The sequence below is a fragment of the Sinocyclocheilus rhinocerous genome, unplaced genomic scaffold, assembly GCF_001515625.1.
Source record: "Sinocyclocheilus rhinocerous isolate Xijiao unplaced genomic scaffold, SAMN03320098_v1.1 scaffold334, whole genome shotgun sequence".
Lineage (NCBI taxonomy): Eukaryota > Metazoa > Chordata > Actinopteri > Cypriniformes > Cyprinidae > Sinocyclocheilus > Sinocyclocheilus rhinocerous.
In genome coordinates this window covers 1,223,133-1,238,023 of record NW_015658500.1, presented here as the reverse complement: position 1 = coordinate 1,238,023, position 14,891 = coordinate 1,223,133, and the positions used below count along the sequence as shown (strand labels likewise).

Genomic DNA, 14,891 nt, shown 5'->3' with positions numbered 1-14,891 from the left:
TGGGTCATTGTCATGTTGGAAGGTAAACCTTCTTCCCATTGACAACTTTCTGGCAGAGAGCAGCAGATTTTCCTCAAGAATTTGACTATATTTTGCCCCATCCACTTTTCCTTCTGTCCTGACAAGTGTTGCTGTAGGCCTCTTGGTCGCCTCTCTGACCAGTTTCCTCCTGACTCTTTCATCCAATTTTGGAGCGACGTCCTGATCCAGGTAGGGTCTGTGTTGTACCAAATAGCTTCCACTTCTTAATAATAGACTTCACTGTGCTTCTAGGCATTGATAAAGCCTTTGAAATTTATTTGTGTCCATCTCCACAACTTTATCCCGGAGATCTTTTGACAGTGCCTTGCCACCCATAGTTGATTGTTTGCTTCAGATCAAGGATCAAATGCTCCAGTAAAAGCTCTTTTCATGTTGAGCTAATCATAATGACCACAGCTGATCACAGTTGAAAGTCAATGGCTTTGTGTGACACAGCTGAAAGTCAAATGGCTTTGTGTGCCATTGAGAAGGTGATTAGCTACATCTGATTGAGTTTACAAGTCATTTTGTGGGTGGGGTTATCCTTTTTCCAACTCAGTGATTCTGTTTTTTTATTTTTTATTTTTTATTTTTTTGTATATTCAGACATGTTGGTGTTATATCTTTCACTTGGATGTTATAAGTTGCACTGAGTAAATACAGCTGGATAAAACAAAAACTGTGTCCGTCTTCATTTCAGGAAGCAATGCAACAATGTGATTATTTTAAAGGGGGGTGATTCTTTTCTATACCCACTGTAAATGGTCGTAAAAAGGACAGCGTTCAGCCAAACAAACTACAGCTACTGTGGATTCACGGTTTGCTGAATTTGTATAAACCCTGAATTTTTGTAATCTCTATATAAATAAGTAGTTATTCTCTGCAAAAAGTCATTTTCTTGCTCAGTATTCTTGTCATATTATCCAGTACAAATATCTAGGCATTCTTAAATAGACATACATTTACTTGAGAAACAAAATGACATAAGATATCAGGTCTTGTTTTCTGAAACATTTATCAAAATGAGTTTATTGTTTAAACAAGAAAAATTATCTGTCAGTGGGGTAAGAAAAAAAAAGGCAAAAACTCAAAAAGCAAATGCATCTTGATTTAAGAATATTTAGACATCAGTACTGGAAAACATGACAAAAATACTAGTAAATGTATTTTCAAGAGAATAATAAACAAAAATAGAACAATTGTGTGGTCACGTTAAATTTAGATGAAATTTTGTAAATGGTGTATTGTCAATTACACTATTGTCAATAGTGTGACAACATACAGTATAATGAACAGCTCACACAGAAATCACTTCCAAACCAAGCAGTTTTGTGTTGTTCAACATAGCGAATTTGCATGACCAACTTGAATCCAACATGAAATCTGCATTGAAAAATTGTTAACCCTCACGCAAAATGGATTCCTGTTGAAATGAGTGGATTTCACCCCAAAAAAGTTCATTGATCACTGGTAACTGTGACCGCACCTTCAGAAAATAACTTTTTGCAGTGTTTTCCACTGCTGTTGGATTCCCCTGGGGCTGTTACAGGTTGGTGAGGTACACACACACGAGGACGAAGGAGATATACAAAAGGTATTTTAATTAGCAAATCCAGGAGACAGGCAAGCAAACCAACATTACATAAATGAGAACGGACTCAGTGCCACATGAACGTCCGGCGGGCTTGACTTCCGAGCGGCCGGCCATCTTGACTGCTGAGAGCCCGGCGCTCCTGGGCTGAAGACTCCGGCGGCGCTTCGGAGAACAACAGGGAATTTGGGGTTAGGAAGGCGGTAGGAGCCGTTGGAGTGGTATGTGGAGGTTCTCGGCGTGGGGTGAGCTGGGGAGACGCGGCGCATTCCTGCGGGAGTTGGATGACGAGGCTTGGGAAGTCTCATTACTTCCTCAACTTCCATATCAGAGCTATTTAGGAATAGTATGAGATTAATCAGCTCAATCAAAGGAATATCACCCGTTGGGAGATCGCAGCGGATTATTTCGTCATCCAACCCCAGCAGGAAGCACGCACCTAGAGCGGCGTCGTGCCAACTCACCCAGTTGGAGAACTCAAGGAAACCCTCCTCATATCGCTCCAACCTCCGACCATCTTGCCGCAAACCCCACAGCGCGTCCTCAGCTGCAGTCATCGTTTTGGGTCCGTTCTTCTGTTACGGGTTGGTGAGGTACACACGCACGAGGACGAAGGAGATATACAAAAGGTATTTTAATCAGCAAATCCAGGAGACAGGCAAGTAAACCAACATTTCATAAACGAGAACGGACCCCGACTAAGGGAAAATTGAGAGTACTTGTAGGGGAGCAAACGAAAGAACGAATGAGTTAATCAAACACAGGTGAACGAAATGACAATTAGGAGCCAAAGTAAAACTAGGTCACAGGGGAACAGAAACTGAAAACACAATGAAAACAAAACAAAAACTAAACATAACCCTAACAGGGGCAGACAGCGGCTCCATTTGCACTGACAGCAGGTCAACAGAAAAGCAATAAACAGATTTTACATTCCACCTCTGAAGGACAATAAGATGTCTGTTTAAAGATGTAAGCAATTTCAGACTTTATTTTTATTAATTGTGAAAATAAATGGTCAGTCGAACCACTTTTGTGTGCAGACACTCAAACACTTCTCCCATCTTCCATTAATTTGTCTAACAGATATCGCCCCAAAAATATAGCTATTGTTGCTGAGCTGGGCTGGCTGAGATGCTCAAACAGAGCAGAACATGTTTTGATGTTGGTACATTGTTTATACTTACGGGCAATCAACCTGCAAATGGATTACTTATAGTTGTCTTTGCATAATAAGTCTTTTATTGGAATATATTACCATCAAACAATTACACATCACCTGTATTTATGGTTATTTAATTATCATCAGTAATTGTTCTCCCCTCCCTAAAAGCAATGCAAGCTATGTGCAAGTTATGCTATGTGACCGTTGAACTGGCTCTTTCAGGACCTCCGGAGGCTCCGTTGATGGTGCGTCTGAGTGTGACCGGCAGCACGTCTCTCAATGTTAGCTTTCAGGAACCTGCCAGCATGAACTCGGCCGTAGTGACTAAATACAAAGGTCAGTGCAGCCATTTGTCTGTATTACACACACATATACCTGATTGCCTTGAGAAGTTTTTTTTTTATTATTATTAAATTGTGTTATTACAGTGGGTATAGAAAAGAATCACCCCCCTTTACAATAATCACATTTTGTTGCTTTGCAGCCTGAAATGAAGACGGACACAGTTTGCACTGTCAAAAGATCTCCGGGATAAAGTTGTGGACAGGCACAAGTCAGGAGATGGATACAAAAAAATGTCATGGCTTTATCAATGCCTAGAAGCACAGTGAAGTCTATTATTAAGCAGTGGAAGCTATTTGGTACAACACAGACCCTCCCTGGATCAGGACGTCGCTCCAAACTAGATGAAAGAGCCAGGAGTAAACTGGTCAGAGTGGCGACCAAGAGGCCTACAGCAACTCTGAATCAGTTAATTATTATTATTTATTTTTTTTTGCAGACAATTTGGTGTTATATCTTTCACTTGGATGTAATAATTTGCACTGAGTAAATACAGCTGGGTAAAACAAAAACTGTGTCCGTCTTCATTTCAGGCTGCAAAGCAACAAAATGTGATTATTGTAAAGGGGGATGATTCTTTTCTATACCCACTGTTTCTAAAGAAACAACGTGAAATACAGAAAAATGACAACTTTCCCACTAACATTCTACATTACTTAACTAACAAATTGTATGAAAGTAGTGGAGAAGAGGTGTTTTATTACTCTTATTAGCACTTACACTTATTTTCAACAGACGATAAACAGGTGAACAAACCCATGGACTTAAATTAAAGGAAGGTCCCAAGTCATATCTGGGCATCTGAATATTATAGAGAGTTGGAGATATGTATCAGTGAACAGCCACCGTAAACCCCCTTAGCAACAATCTAGAGCATCTTAGCAACCACCCACAACAGCCTAGCAAAATGGTGCAGAGTTTTGCATGGACAAAAACCACTCACATTTTCTAATATAAATATCTAGTTATTCAAACTATAATGTTGTTGTAGCTGTAATTTCTGCAGTTGTCGTTATCATGGTCCTGTTTCATTCTGTCCTATTTGGTTTCTTTAGACTTCACTCATTTATTGATGTTCTCAGCTTTTAACTCTGTATAATGTGTGATGATGTTTATTGCAGTGGAATGGAGCTGTCTAAAGGACTTCTCTTTATTAGCCGGAGAGCTGATCCTTGAGAATCTGCAGTCCCTGAAATACACAATAACAGGTCTTACCACGGTGAGCTAAAATTACCATGTAGCCTTTACTGTGAACCAGAGATAGATACTTCGAGTCACAATGTTTTCTCAGAATATCACAACATCTCGTCTCTTGTGCACTTGCTGTCACAAACACAAAGATTATTGTCTGTTCATTCATTGTACAGAACAAAAAACTTCTCTAAAATTTTTAATAATTAATAAATACAATTTTAGTAAATAATACACTATTAACTTTAAAAATAAATGGTATTAAGAATAAATGAGGAATTATATATTTTATTTTTTTATATAAGCCTCACATACATTCTTTTAGGTAAATGTGAATAATAATAAAAAACTATAAAGTATGTACACTGTAAATACATGTATGTTTAAATACATTAAATAAATTTAGTCATGCAAAAGGGTTTATAAAATGAACTTGTATATTGCTAAAACTACTTATGAAAGAGATTAGAGCCTTGACTTACAATTGTGGATTGTAGAATCTCAATTTGCAAACTAATGCACTTTTCTGTGCCATTTTATAGTATAAAGTTGTCTGCTGCCATTTATGTGTTACTTTATGTCCACAGAAATCCACTATAGTACAGCTTGTTATTAGTAAAAGATTTCTAAGATATTTTTCTTGTTTGTTACAGGGTAGACACTACTACGTTCAAGTGTCCGCCTACAATATGAAAGGCTGGGGTCCGGCACAACTCTCTCAGCCTCCCTCTGCTGTTCCCTCCAGTAAGTTCTGCAAAGCAGCCACAGTTGCCAAGTACCACAATAAAGGATCATTTAAAAAGAAGCATACTACAGCTTCAAACACCATTGACTGGAAAGTTCTCGACTGGAAAGTTCTCGAACCTTTGAGCATAGTTTTGTGCTTCTAATTCAAATATCATGTCAGTTAAAAGGAAAGAAAATTGTATTGATTGTAGCCAACATCCTTGGATGTAGGACTGCGCTATTATTTAACCATCACGGCTTCTACTCACCCTGCCACCTTTGATACTCTTTGGATCTGGCCTTGAGTTTCAGCTTTCAAATAAGCACTGCAAATAAAAAACTAACTGACAAGTTTTGCGTCAGTAACAAATCCAGCATTATAAAACTGCATGTATGCAATACAGACACAGAAAATTGTCTGGGTGAAATGAAGATTTAATAAAATAAATTTGAAAGAGAATATACCATAAGGCTGTCCTTCCTATTTGGAACAGCTACATTTTTTTTCTTTCTTTTTTTTTACTCATTATAATACATTGCATTCAATTGACCCTCTCTTGATAACGTGTTGCTATTCAGTAAGTGCCCCAACAACAATGTTTCACAATACTTTTGGATTATTTTGGGGTATTTTAAGACTATTAGACAAGCTTTTGCTCTTTTTTGTGCAAGTCTGACTGAATCAAATTAAATGTCTTTTTTGACATCTAGAACATGTCACAAATCTAAAGCTGAGTTTTGTGTGATATTTCTCTCTGTTAGACTGGAAGGACTGCGATGGGAGAGAGATCAAGAGGAGAGGTCACATTGAGGCTATGGAGAGGCTGTTACAGCAGGTTCGAGCCACACACCAGCACTACTGCTGTGGAGGTACACATACACACACACACACACACACACACATACAGATCACTCCTAGTGATTCACATAAATACACAAACATCTAAGAGTAAGAACACTATCTCTCATTCACACAAACATGCACAAATGCTCCTTTTTTAGCTTTCTGGCAATTTCATTTATATAATTGTACAGGAAAAGGAGATTGAGAAATGAGCAGTGATGTGATGTTGCAAGACTCTGGAGCACATGTGATGTCTCCTGTGAGATACTTTAGTGGATTTACATTATCTTATATATGATGCCTGTGTAAGATACATGTAAGAGATCTAAATGTAGTGTTCAGAATGTTTTTTAATGTTTTTTTTTTGTTTTTGTTTTTTTAAATGAATCCTTTTATTCAGAAAATATGCATTAAATAGTCAAGACATTTAATTTGATTCAAACTATTTTTATTTCAAATAAATGCTGTTCTTTCAAACTTTCTATTCATCAAAGAATCCTAATTAGAAAATGTCATGGTTTCCACAAAAAATATTTAGCAGCACAACTGTTTTGAACATTGATAAAACATTTTTTATAAATGTTTCTTTAGCACCAGTTCAGCATATCAGAATGATTTCTGAAGGACCATTTGACACTGAAGAATGGAGTAATGACTACTGAAAATTCAGCTTTGCCATCACAGGGATGAATTACAATTCAAAATATATTAAAACAGAAAACAGTTATTTAAATTTTAATAATATTACAAAAAATGACTATTTTACAGATTTCAAAAACATAAAAAATCTTACATACTCCAAACTTTTGAGCATTAGTGTGTTTCAAACATTTCAGGTTTATGAGCTTGGATTGATTGAACAATTATACTCAGAATGGTCAACATCCCCATATTTATGGTCCCTGATATCAAACTGGTCCTCCTACCTGCCTTCAGAGCATAATAAATCGCCACAGTAGCGTAGGCGTATTCAATCATGTTTGAAAGTTTTTGTAATATCTTTGCTATCCCATGTTAGCCTGAAAACCTATTACACTGTAAATGGTTCAAAACATTGGGAATCTCATACCAGCTGCATTGTGATCAGTGGTGCGGGGACAAATTTTAGACCAGATTAATTCTAAGTGATTAAGGGATTCTATACTGTCCAGTCACGAACCAGTATTAATTAATAGTTAATACAGAGGTCAAGTCTGTAGTAGACTTCATCTCCAAAATGTCAAAATTAAAATGTTGATTAGAGTTGTGTGATGCTTCTTTTTTGAAGAGTTGTGTGATGTTTCTTGTTTGGTCTTATTGCTTCTTTTTTTCTTTTTTCATTTATACTTATATATTTAAATCTATTATATATATTTTTTCTTTTTTCATTTATACTTATTATATATTTAAATCTATTATATATATCTGGTGAATTTCACAATGGAATGAATATTTTATATTCATTTTATTTTTTATACATTTTTTATAATTTTCTAATAAATTATAATATTTAACTTAAAAATTCTAATTAATTTTAGTTTGTTGCTGCAGTCATTTCATTCATATGATTTCAGACAGTTTGATACACGGTTTTATTCCAGTTAAAATATTCCAATAAAAATATATAAGATATATAAGAGCAGTGCTTTCATTACCGTGATTTTAGACAGTTTGCACTGACTGCTTGATTTTTTTAAAATGCATATACCTATCTAAAAGTAGGCTGTATATCCTCTGAATCAGAGCAGGAGTTCCATTGCAAAATTTCCCAGATGACTTCATCCTCATAATCTCTGTTTTTTGCTCAGCTGGTGCTCTTTTATTTGCTTTCTTTATTGTGTTTTTTCTTTCCCTCGTCTGTCTCTCATAATGCTCTCACTCTTTCTCATAGTCTCTCTCTCTCTCTGCCCATTTCTCTCTCACTTCCACCCATCTGCCCACTCACCAGAAATCTCTCCCTCCCAACATCCTCTCGTCTTCTAAGTCCACACTTCTTCCAGTAGATTAACTCTGTATTAAAGTGACGAAATGAAGCATGGTCAAAGTGTTTTGACTCAAGTATGGCCATCCAGAGCAGTATGAATACACTCTCTCAGCATTCCTGCTGCCTGCCCTCCTACGCTCTTCATGCGAGTAGCGAGGCCGGGGAGGAGGACATGTAAATAAATAATGTTTTAATACATTTATCCATTTTAGATTTTAACATCTATGTGTCAAACATGTCGTCCGTATAGTGCAGCACTGTAAATCACAGGGCTCGAGCACAAACACCTTTAAAACGAAGCAGGCTGGACGTAGCGTGAATCGTAGACAGTCTGCTTTGGCCTCAGGCCCACTCTCTAACCCAGAGGCCAGACGCCGAGGTATAGAAGAACGCTGTTCCTGGTGCTGACAGTACTGCACTGCTCACAAACAGCAACTTCATTAGGCAGCTATGCAGCCGGCCACAAGCAGGAGGGGGGGTGAGCAAAAAAACAGCATCACTCATCTGTTTAGAAGTCAGCACTAATGATGTCAGAGAGATGGCTGCCAGCGTCGCAAATGAATTTATTGAATTGATTCTACAAGAAAAACACTGTATGAGAGTTTTTATTAATGTGGAAAGCAAAAACAGTAGAAACTATGCAAAAATAACACATCTGACTTTGTCCATTTTAATTTAGAGACAATGTGTGCATGTACATTGCAAAATGCATTTTCTTCATCAGTCTGTCTTGTTTTTCAGTAAAAATGTCGAAACATCTTAAAAACCAAAAATTGTTTTACAAAATTTGTAAAAAAAAAAAAAAAAATAGTTTATGATAATAAGAAAATATAAACATCTTTAAAACTCACATAAATGTACTTCTTTTTTAATAAATTGTGTTAGCTAGTAATAGAATATATTCAGGATGGTAAAAACTGATAAAAAATATTTGAAAAAAATTATCCTCAAAACAATATATATATATATATATATATACAGTACAGTACATATATATATTGTGTTTTCTTGTGAGTGTGTTTTGGGATTTGTCATACAGTATCCACAGTGTTTCACAAATTTCACAATTAATCTCTTCTAGGCTCATATGTTTCATATGTAAATATGTGCAGAGTGGGATTTAGGTCTTATGAGTTTTTGGTGTGGGCGTTAGATAATACGACTTGTTTTCAGAGAATATATATTGAATAGTAAAAATTCCAGTTAAAATATTCCAATAAAAAATAAAAATCCTTAGAAAAAAAATTGTACAATATCTTGTTTATGTTTCTTACCACACTGTCAAAGACATAGTACACATTCTGGGGCTAAAGTGAAATGCAAATAATTAGAGAATAAGCAAGCAAGAATACATTTCTTAAGATATTAATCTAGTTATAAGGACTTATAGAGATATTTGCTAGAAAACAAGATAAAAAATAATGATTATGAAATTTATTTGCAATATGTGTGCATTATATGTCCCCCATAAGCACACATGCTGGCAGGGGCAATGTATTTACCCAAGTTATTTTTGGAGCGACGGTGTTCGAAAATAAATCTGCAAAATTAATCAGCATCAGTACAATGACACCACTATAAAAACCACTCTGAAAAAAATACAGCTCGCTTAAGCAGAGGTTATCTTAATTTATGATGTGTATATGTGGAGCTGAGAGGTTGCTCTCAAGCTGATGTGTGTGTGTGTGTGTGTGTGTGTGTGTGTGTGTGCGTGCGTGTGCGTGTGCGTCGTGCACACAGCTCCCAGTGTTCCTGCATGAGACACAGCAACACCCACACGCACAGCGCGATCGCTCACACGCACACCTCCGCTCTCCGCCGCTGCTATGTAAGCGCTTTCTGTCAACGAGGGCCTGGAAAGTCTGGCCACGATCGTTATGGAGGATCTCGCTCGCTCTCGTATGTTGAAAAGGGTCCGTTGACCCCCGCTAAATTAGTTAGAATGAAGAATGCGACCAGCGCTCGCCGTCTCTCCGACTCTCACTCACCTCATTTTATGGTTGCACTCACTGTGCGGTAGACAGATGAATTGCCAAGTCATTAATCAAAGGCGATCTGTTTTTTTCTTCTTTTTGCTTTCATAAATGAAAAGGCATTTCTTTATTTATTTAGTGTGACAGTTTGGCGGCACAGGAGGCCAATGCACTCATGTCTTATAATCTGCTTGTCAAAGCCAGTTAACCTTCTGAGGGAGAAATAAATACGAATTCTGCACTCAACTTATCAACACGTGCAGTGGCTCTGTTTGCGGAGACTGGAAACTACCGCTGATCTTCACATAAATATGTTAAAACGGATTTAATGTGTTCCCAAAGTGGATAATTATGTTCTCACTCCTACTTGTTGTGATACAAAAATAGCGGTTGATATCCAAACCTTAAAGTCTGGTTGTGATATTCCAGCGTATGTAATCAAAGTTGACTTTTTTTTCAATAGGGACGTAATTGTCTTGAGATTCCAGTAAGATTCTGTGTTGCGGTTTTGAGGTTACGTTATTTCAATATCTAGCCAAGCAGGAAACAATCAGTGTGTGCATTTAATCACGTACTGTTAACAGTCGCCACTGTAGGGTCAAAGGGGCCGAGGTTTAATCTTCTTAAGGGACTTGTAAGACACATTATTCCTTGAGGAGTTTGATAGTGATTTTCAAACAGAAAATCTGCCTTCCTACCTCCCTTTCAAGCCCCTCCGGTGGAGACACGGAGACTAGGGTTAGCGTGATTGCTCTCACAGTGACTCGCTCGCTCTGATGGCCACTTTCACATTGTAAACAGCTTCTCAGCCAAATGGATTGTTCCGTCTGCCCTGCTGTTTACACGGGGGGCAATTACGTGACGCTTAATTTCACAAAAACAGGGACGTCTGAAGATTGGCATCGCTGAAATGTGGGCTGATATGGCTGCGCTTGAAGCGGGAGATACGCAGCTGAAATGTTCCAGATAACCGGTTTGTCGGTGGCCTGACTCCCCCGAACCCTCACTCATGCCCCTGAGGCTCTTTCACCCTGTCTGTCTTCAAAGTGCTCTACGTTTATTCCTTCATTCAGCATGTTGTTTGGTCTGTTTTGCTCTTTACAATGATTTTTTTGTCTTGATGACAACAGTTTTCAAGCAATTCGGAAATGTTAATCTTAAGAGGATGACCAAAACTAGTTCATACTCAATAAATCACTTGGTTTTCTAAACAACTAGTCAATTTTAAGGAAGTCAGAATGAATCTAAGAACCCATCGTTTTCAGTAGAGTACCTTGCAGATATATAGGATGATTTTTCACACAGTTTTTCCATTGTAGGTCTCTCACACTATTTTCAGTCTCCCATAGGAATCTACCAAGTCTATATATTTAGTTGTTTTTACCTGTCTGTTCATCTTGACTCCTTTTTTTCCCCAGACACATCAAAGTTGCAGAATCCAAGTCGTAAACAGTCAGTGTCCCGGAGCCTGAAACACCTTTTTCACTCATCTACTAAATTTGTCAAGAGTCTCAAAAGGTGGTATGAGCATATTACACAAAATAGGTGGCACTTTCCCACAAAAAGATTACATATTAGTGTCACAGTAGCATTTATTGCAGCATTAGAGGCAAAAATGGTTATTGCTGGATTGTTGTGCTATTAGATATGTGCATGAAAATAGTTTTGAGCATTTTTGAGCATTGAGCAGAATTTGACCTTTTCTACCTCAGGTGGTCTTGACCTTTTCAACTGAATCCAGCAATCAAAATCAAACAACTATGTCATAATTTTTAAAGAATCTTTTGAATTAATTATTAATTAACTAACTATATTTATAATGCCTTTATTTATAATTAACTGTGATATTACATGAACAGTAAAAAAAAAAAAATGACAAAATTTTTTTTTGTCTATTTAATTTGAATGTTTATGTGATATTTATTGCTAGAAAATGACTAAATTGCTGTCTAGGGTTTTTAACAACATTTAGAAATGGCAAGAGTTGCAAAAACTGCAAACATTTTTACAATGAATAGAAAATAAAACCTGTATACATTGTACTATAATATTGCTTTGTTGTACTGCTCATTTTTAAGTTGCTTTGCTGTCTCTGCTAATGAATATATCTAAAATAAAAATGTAATATTTTGTTTGCTTGCTGTGAGGTTAACGGTCAACATTATCTTAACTTTAAAAAACTTATATCACTAAATATGTGCCGAAATAAAAAAAAAACTCCTTTTTAGGAGTTTCAGGCCCTATTTTGTACTCTATTCTTGGAAAGTGCCAAGCATTATAGAATTAACATTATAGCTGAATAGGCTGAATTCGCCTGGTTCTGAATAGGATCTCTTGGCTGTTTTTTCTTTTTCAGGGGAGTTTATATAGCATCTGTATTTTACCATAAGGACAGTCTGCTAGTGACTAATGAGGATCAGATCCCCATAGTGGAGGTGGACGACTCATACAGCAGCTCCCTCATGCAGGACTTTCTGTGGTTCACCAAGGTATGTAAAAACATACAGTCAACCGCGACATTAAGCAGCGGAGAGGTCAGGAGAGAAACTGCACTAAAGTAACATGCGTTTTGTTAACACTGAACTGAAACATAAATTTTCTGTGTTTTCATTACACATTTCTTTGACAAGCGTCAATATTTTTGTTGGTTTCTTCCAAATGCAGCCTGCGGTCAGCTTAGCGTCCTAAATATATTCTGTCAAAGTGAACAGTCACCACACTTTTGACGTTAGGCCGCGCATTTGAAATTAGCCCATCATTACAAGGCTAAAGTGGTGTGATGCAAGAAGCAGAGAGAGTCTTAGCAGAATATCGCTCTTTGTTTGATAGCCAAATACTTCTAGATTTTATGGTGAGATTGGAGGTAAAGTTATATTCATGGAACGAACCTTGCAGCATTTTAAGCACTCATGTCCACATCCAAATGTTTATTTTACAACTTGTCTCCTAATATGCAACTAAAAAACAAAAGTTCGTCAAGGCAAATTTTGATGTTGACTTGATGAACCTTGTCTCCAAGTTTAAAATAGTTTGAAGGTTAAACAGTCACATAAACAGGCAGGCACACAGATGGTTTCTTCTTTAAAAATGATGGACTTTTCCGTCTAAAGCACCTTATAGCAGAGATATCGCCTCACTGAAGATAAAGCACTCTGGCATTGAATGATGTCGAGGAATAAGGTAAATAGCTTTCTCCAACTTCACAAGTGTATGTGTGTGTTTATTTTGCAGCTGTCCTGTATGTGGGAAGACGTCCGGTGGCTGAGACAGAGCCTGGCAGTCTCCACCTCTTCCTCTTCCACTCTGCAGTCCAGACAGAAGATGCTGGCGGCCGCGGGCCAACTGCAGGTTTGCCAGCCCGTGATGAGCCTTGCTAACAATTTATCACTATAATGGAATTTGATCTCAGTACAAATTGAAATTGAGTGGGATAATCTCTTATGTGGGACTCTGAGCAGAGTGTGTGTCTGTGTTTGTGTTTGAGCATATTTTATAATGCATAACAATTATTTTAGCCAACACGCTCTACTTAACATTTTTTTTAGTACAATAATGTTTTTTTTTCTCCCTGGAAGTTAAATTAAAATATTTAAAATATTTCTTTTTCAATGCAATACATATACAATATAACAATTATTTTATTCATTTATGTATTTTATTATTAAATAATAAATTTTTCAAAATGTTGAGAGAATTACACTTTGAGATAAATACTTGGTGCTTTGTCCTTTTTGTCAGGTATTTTGTATTTCTATTGTCATAAATCAAAAGCACAATGATATGATAAAGAGGACGGTCTTTAATATATTATATATTATTATCGGTTCCATGGTGGTTTCAATGTCACACCCAAAATAAATAAAAAAATAAATAATAACAATTATTTTGTAGTGGACACCATGCACAGCATCAGAGGGTTACATTTTTCTCTATTTCTCTGTCTTTCTCCAAACAGAATCTTCTGGGCACTCACAATTTGGGCCGAGTCCATTATGAGCCTATTAAAGACCGTCATGGGAATGTCCTGCTTGTGACAGTGAGGGAGATGGATAGCCTTTATTCCTTTTTCAATGGGAAGTGGATGCAGGTATCCAAACTGCAGAGTCAGAGGAAGTCTCTTTCCACTCCTGAGGAACCATATGCCCTGGACATCCTCCTCATAACCATGCAGGTAAATACAGCTCTGTCCTGACTCAAACGTCAACTCTTGCACTGTTTAGTCTACAGACATTAATGATACCTCAAATAATCAGAATCAGAAAGAGCTTTATTGTCAAGTATGTTTGCACATACAAGGAATTTGTTCTGGCGACAGAAGCTTCCAGTACACAGAGACAACAACGACAACAACACACAGATAATAAGAAATAAAGATATGTGAATAAAATACACACATATGTGTCTGTGTATATATATATATATATATATATGAACATAAATAGAAAAAAATTGTATTTACAGTTGTGGTTGTGGTAAATAGATGGAATATAATAGAATTTACAAGGAATGGAATAAGATGTAGGGTGGTATTAAGTAAATAATCCACCATTCAAAGAAAAAAAAGATTGTAATTTAAACTCTTATTTTAATTGTAGGACATTCTGGCCTATCAGCGACGAAGTCAGCATCGGCTGTCCTCTGGACTTTATCTGGGTTACCTGAAGCTCAGCAGCTCTGTGGATCAGATCAAAGTTCTGGTTCCTCAACGTATGCCCAACATGCTCTGCCACACCAAGATACGAGACAACTGGAATGTGTCAAGGTCAGCTTAGAGTGTTCTTCAACATTATTGATTTTTACACTTACTTCTACAGCTATTTCTTATTATTAGTATTTTTCTCTTTATATCAGAGGTGTCAACTTGTTTTTTGGGGGGGGGATATATCCTAATATATATAGTCTATAATATATATAGCCTATATAATATATATATATATATATACAGTGGGTACGGAAAGTATTCGTGTATATATTTATTTTTCACTCTTTGTTATATTGCAGCCATTTGCTAAAATCATTTAAGTTATTTTTTTTTCCTCATTAATGTACACACAGCACCCCATATTGACAGAAAA

General features: G+C 36.7%; 1 protein-coding gene across 1 annotated transcript in view; it reads left to right on the top strand.

Annotated features, from left to right (window-relative positions):
- LOC107722232 (ankyrin repeat and fibronectin type-III domain-containing protein 1-like) overlaps positions 1 to 14,891 on the top strand; it is an 85,678-nt gene that overhangs the window by 67,264 nt on the left and 3,523 nt on the right. The window contains exons 9-17 of the mRNA XM_016530512.1: positions 3,000 to 3,113; positions 4,241 to 4,338; positions 4,964 to 5,054; positions 5,799 to 5,906; positions 11,235 to 11,334; positions 12,173 to 12,305; positions 13,048 to 13,164; positions 13,772 to 13,987; positions 14,412 to 14,578. Coding sequence (XP_016385998.1) covers positions 3,000 to 3,113; positions 4,241 to 4,338; positions 4,964 to 5,054; positions 5,799 to 5,906; positions 11,235 to 11,334; positions 12,173 to 12,305; positions 13,048 to 13,164; positions 13,772 to 13,987; positions 14,412 to 14,578 — 1,144 coding nt within the window. The remainder of the gene's footprint in view (positions 1 to 2,999; positions 3,114 to 4,240; positions 4,339 to 4,963; positions 5,055 to 5,798; positions 5,907 to 11,234; positions 11,335 to 12,172; positions 12,306 to 13,047; positions 13,165 to 13,771; positions 13,988 to 14,411; positions 14,579 to 14,891) is intronic.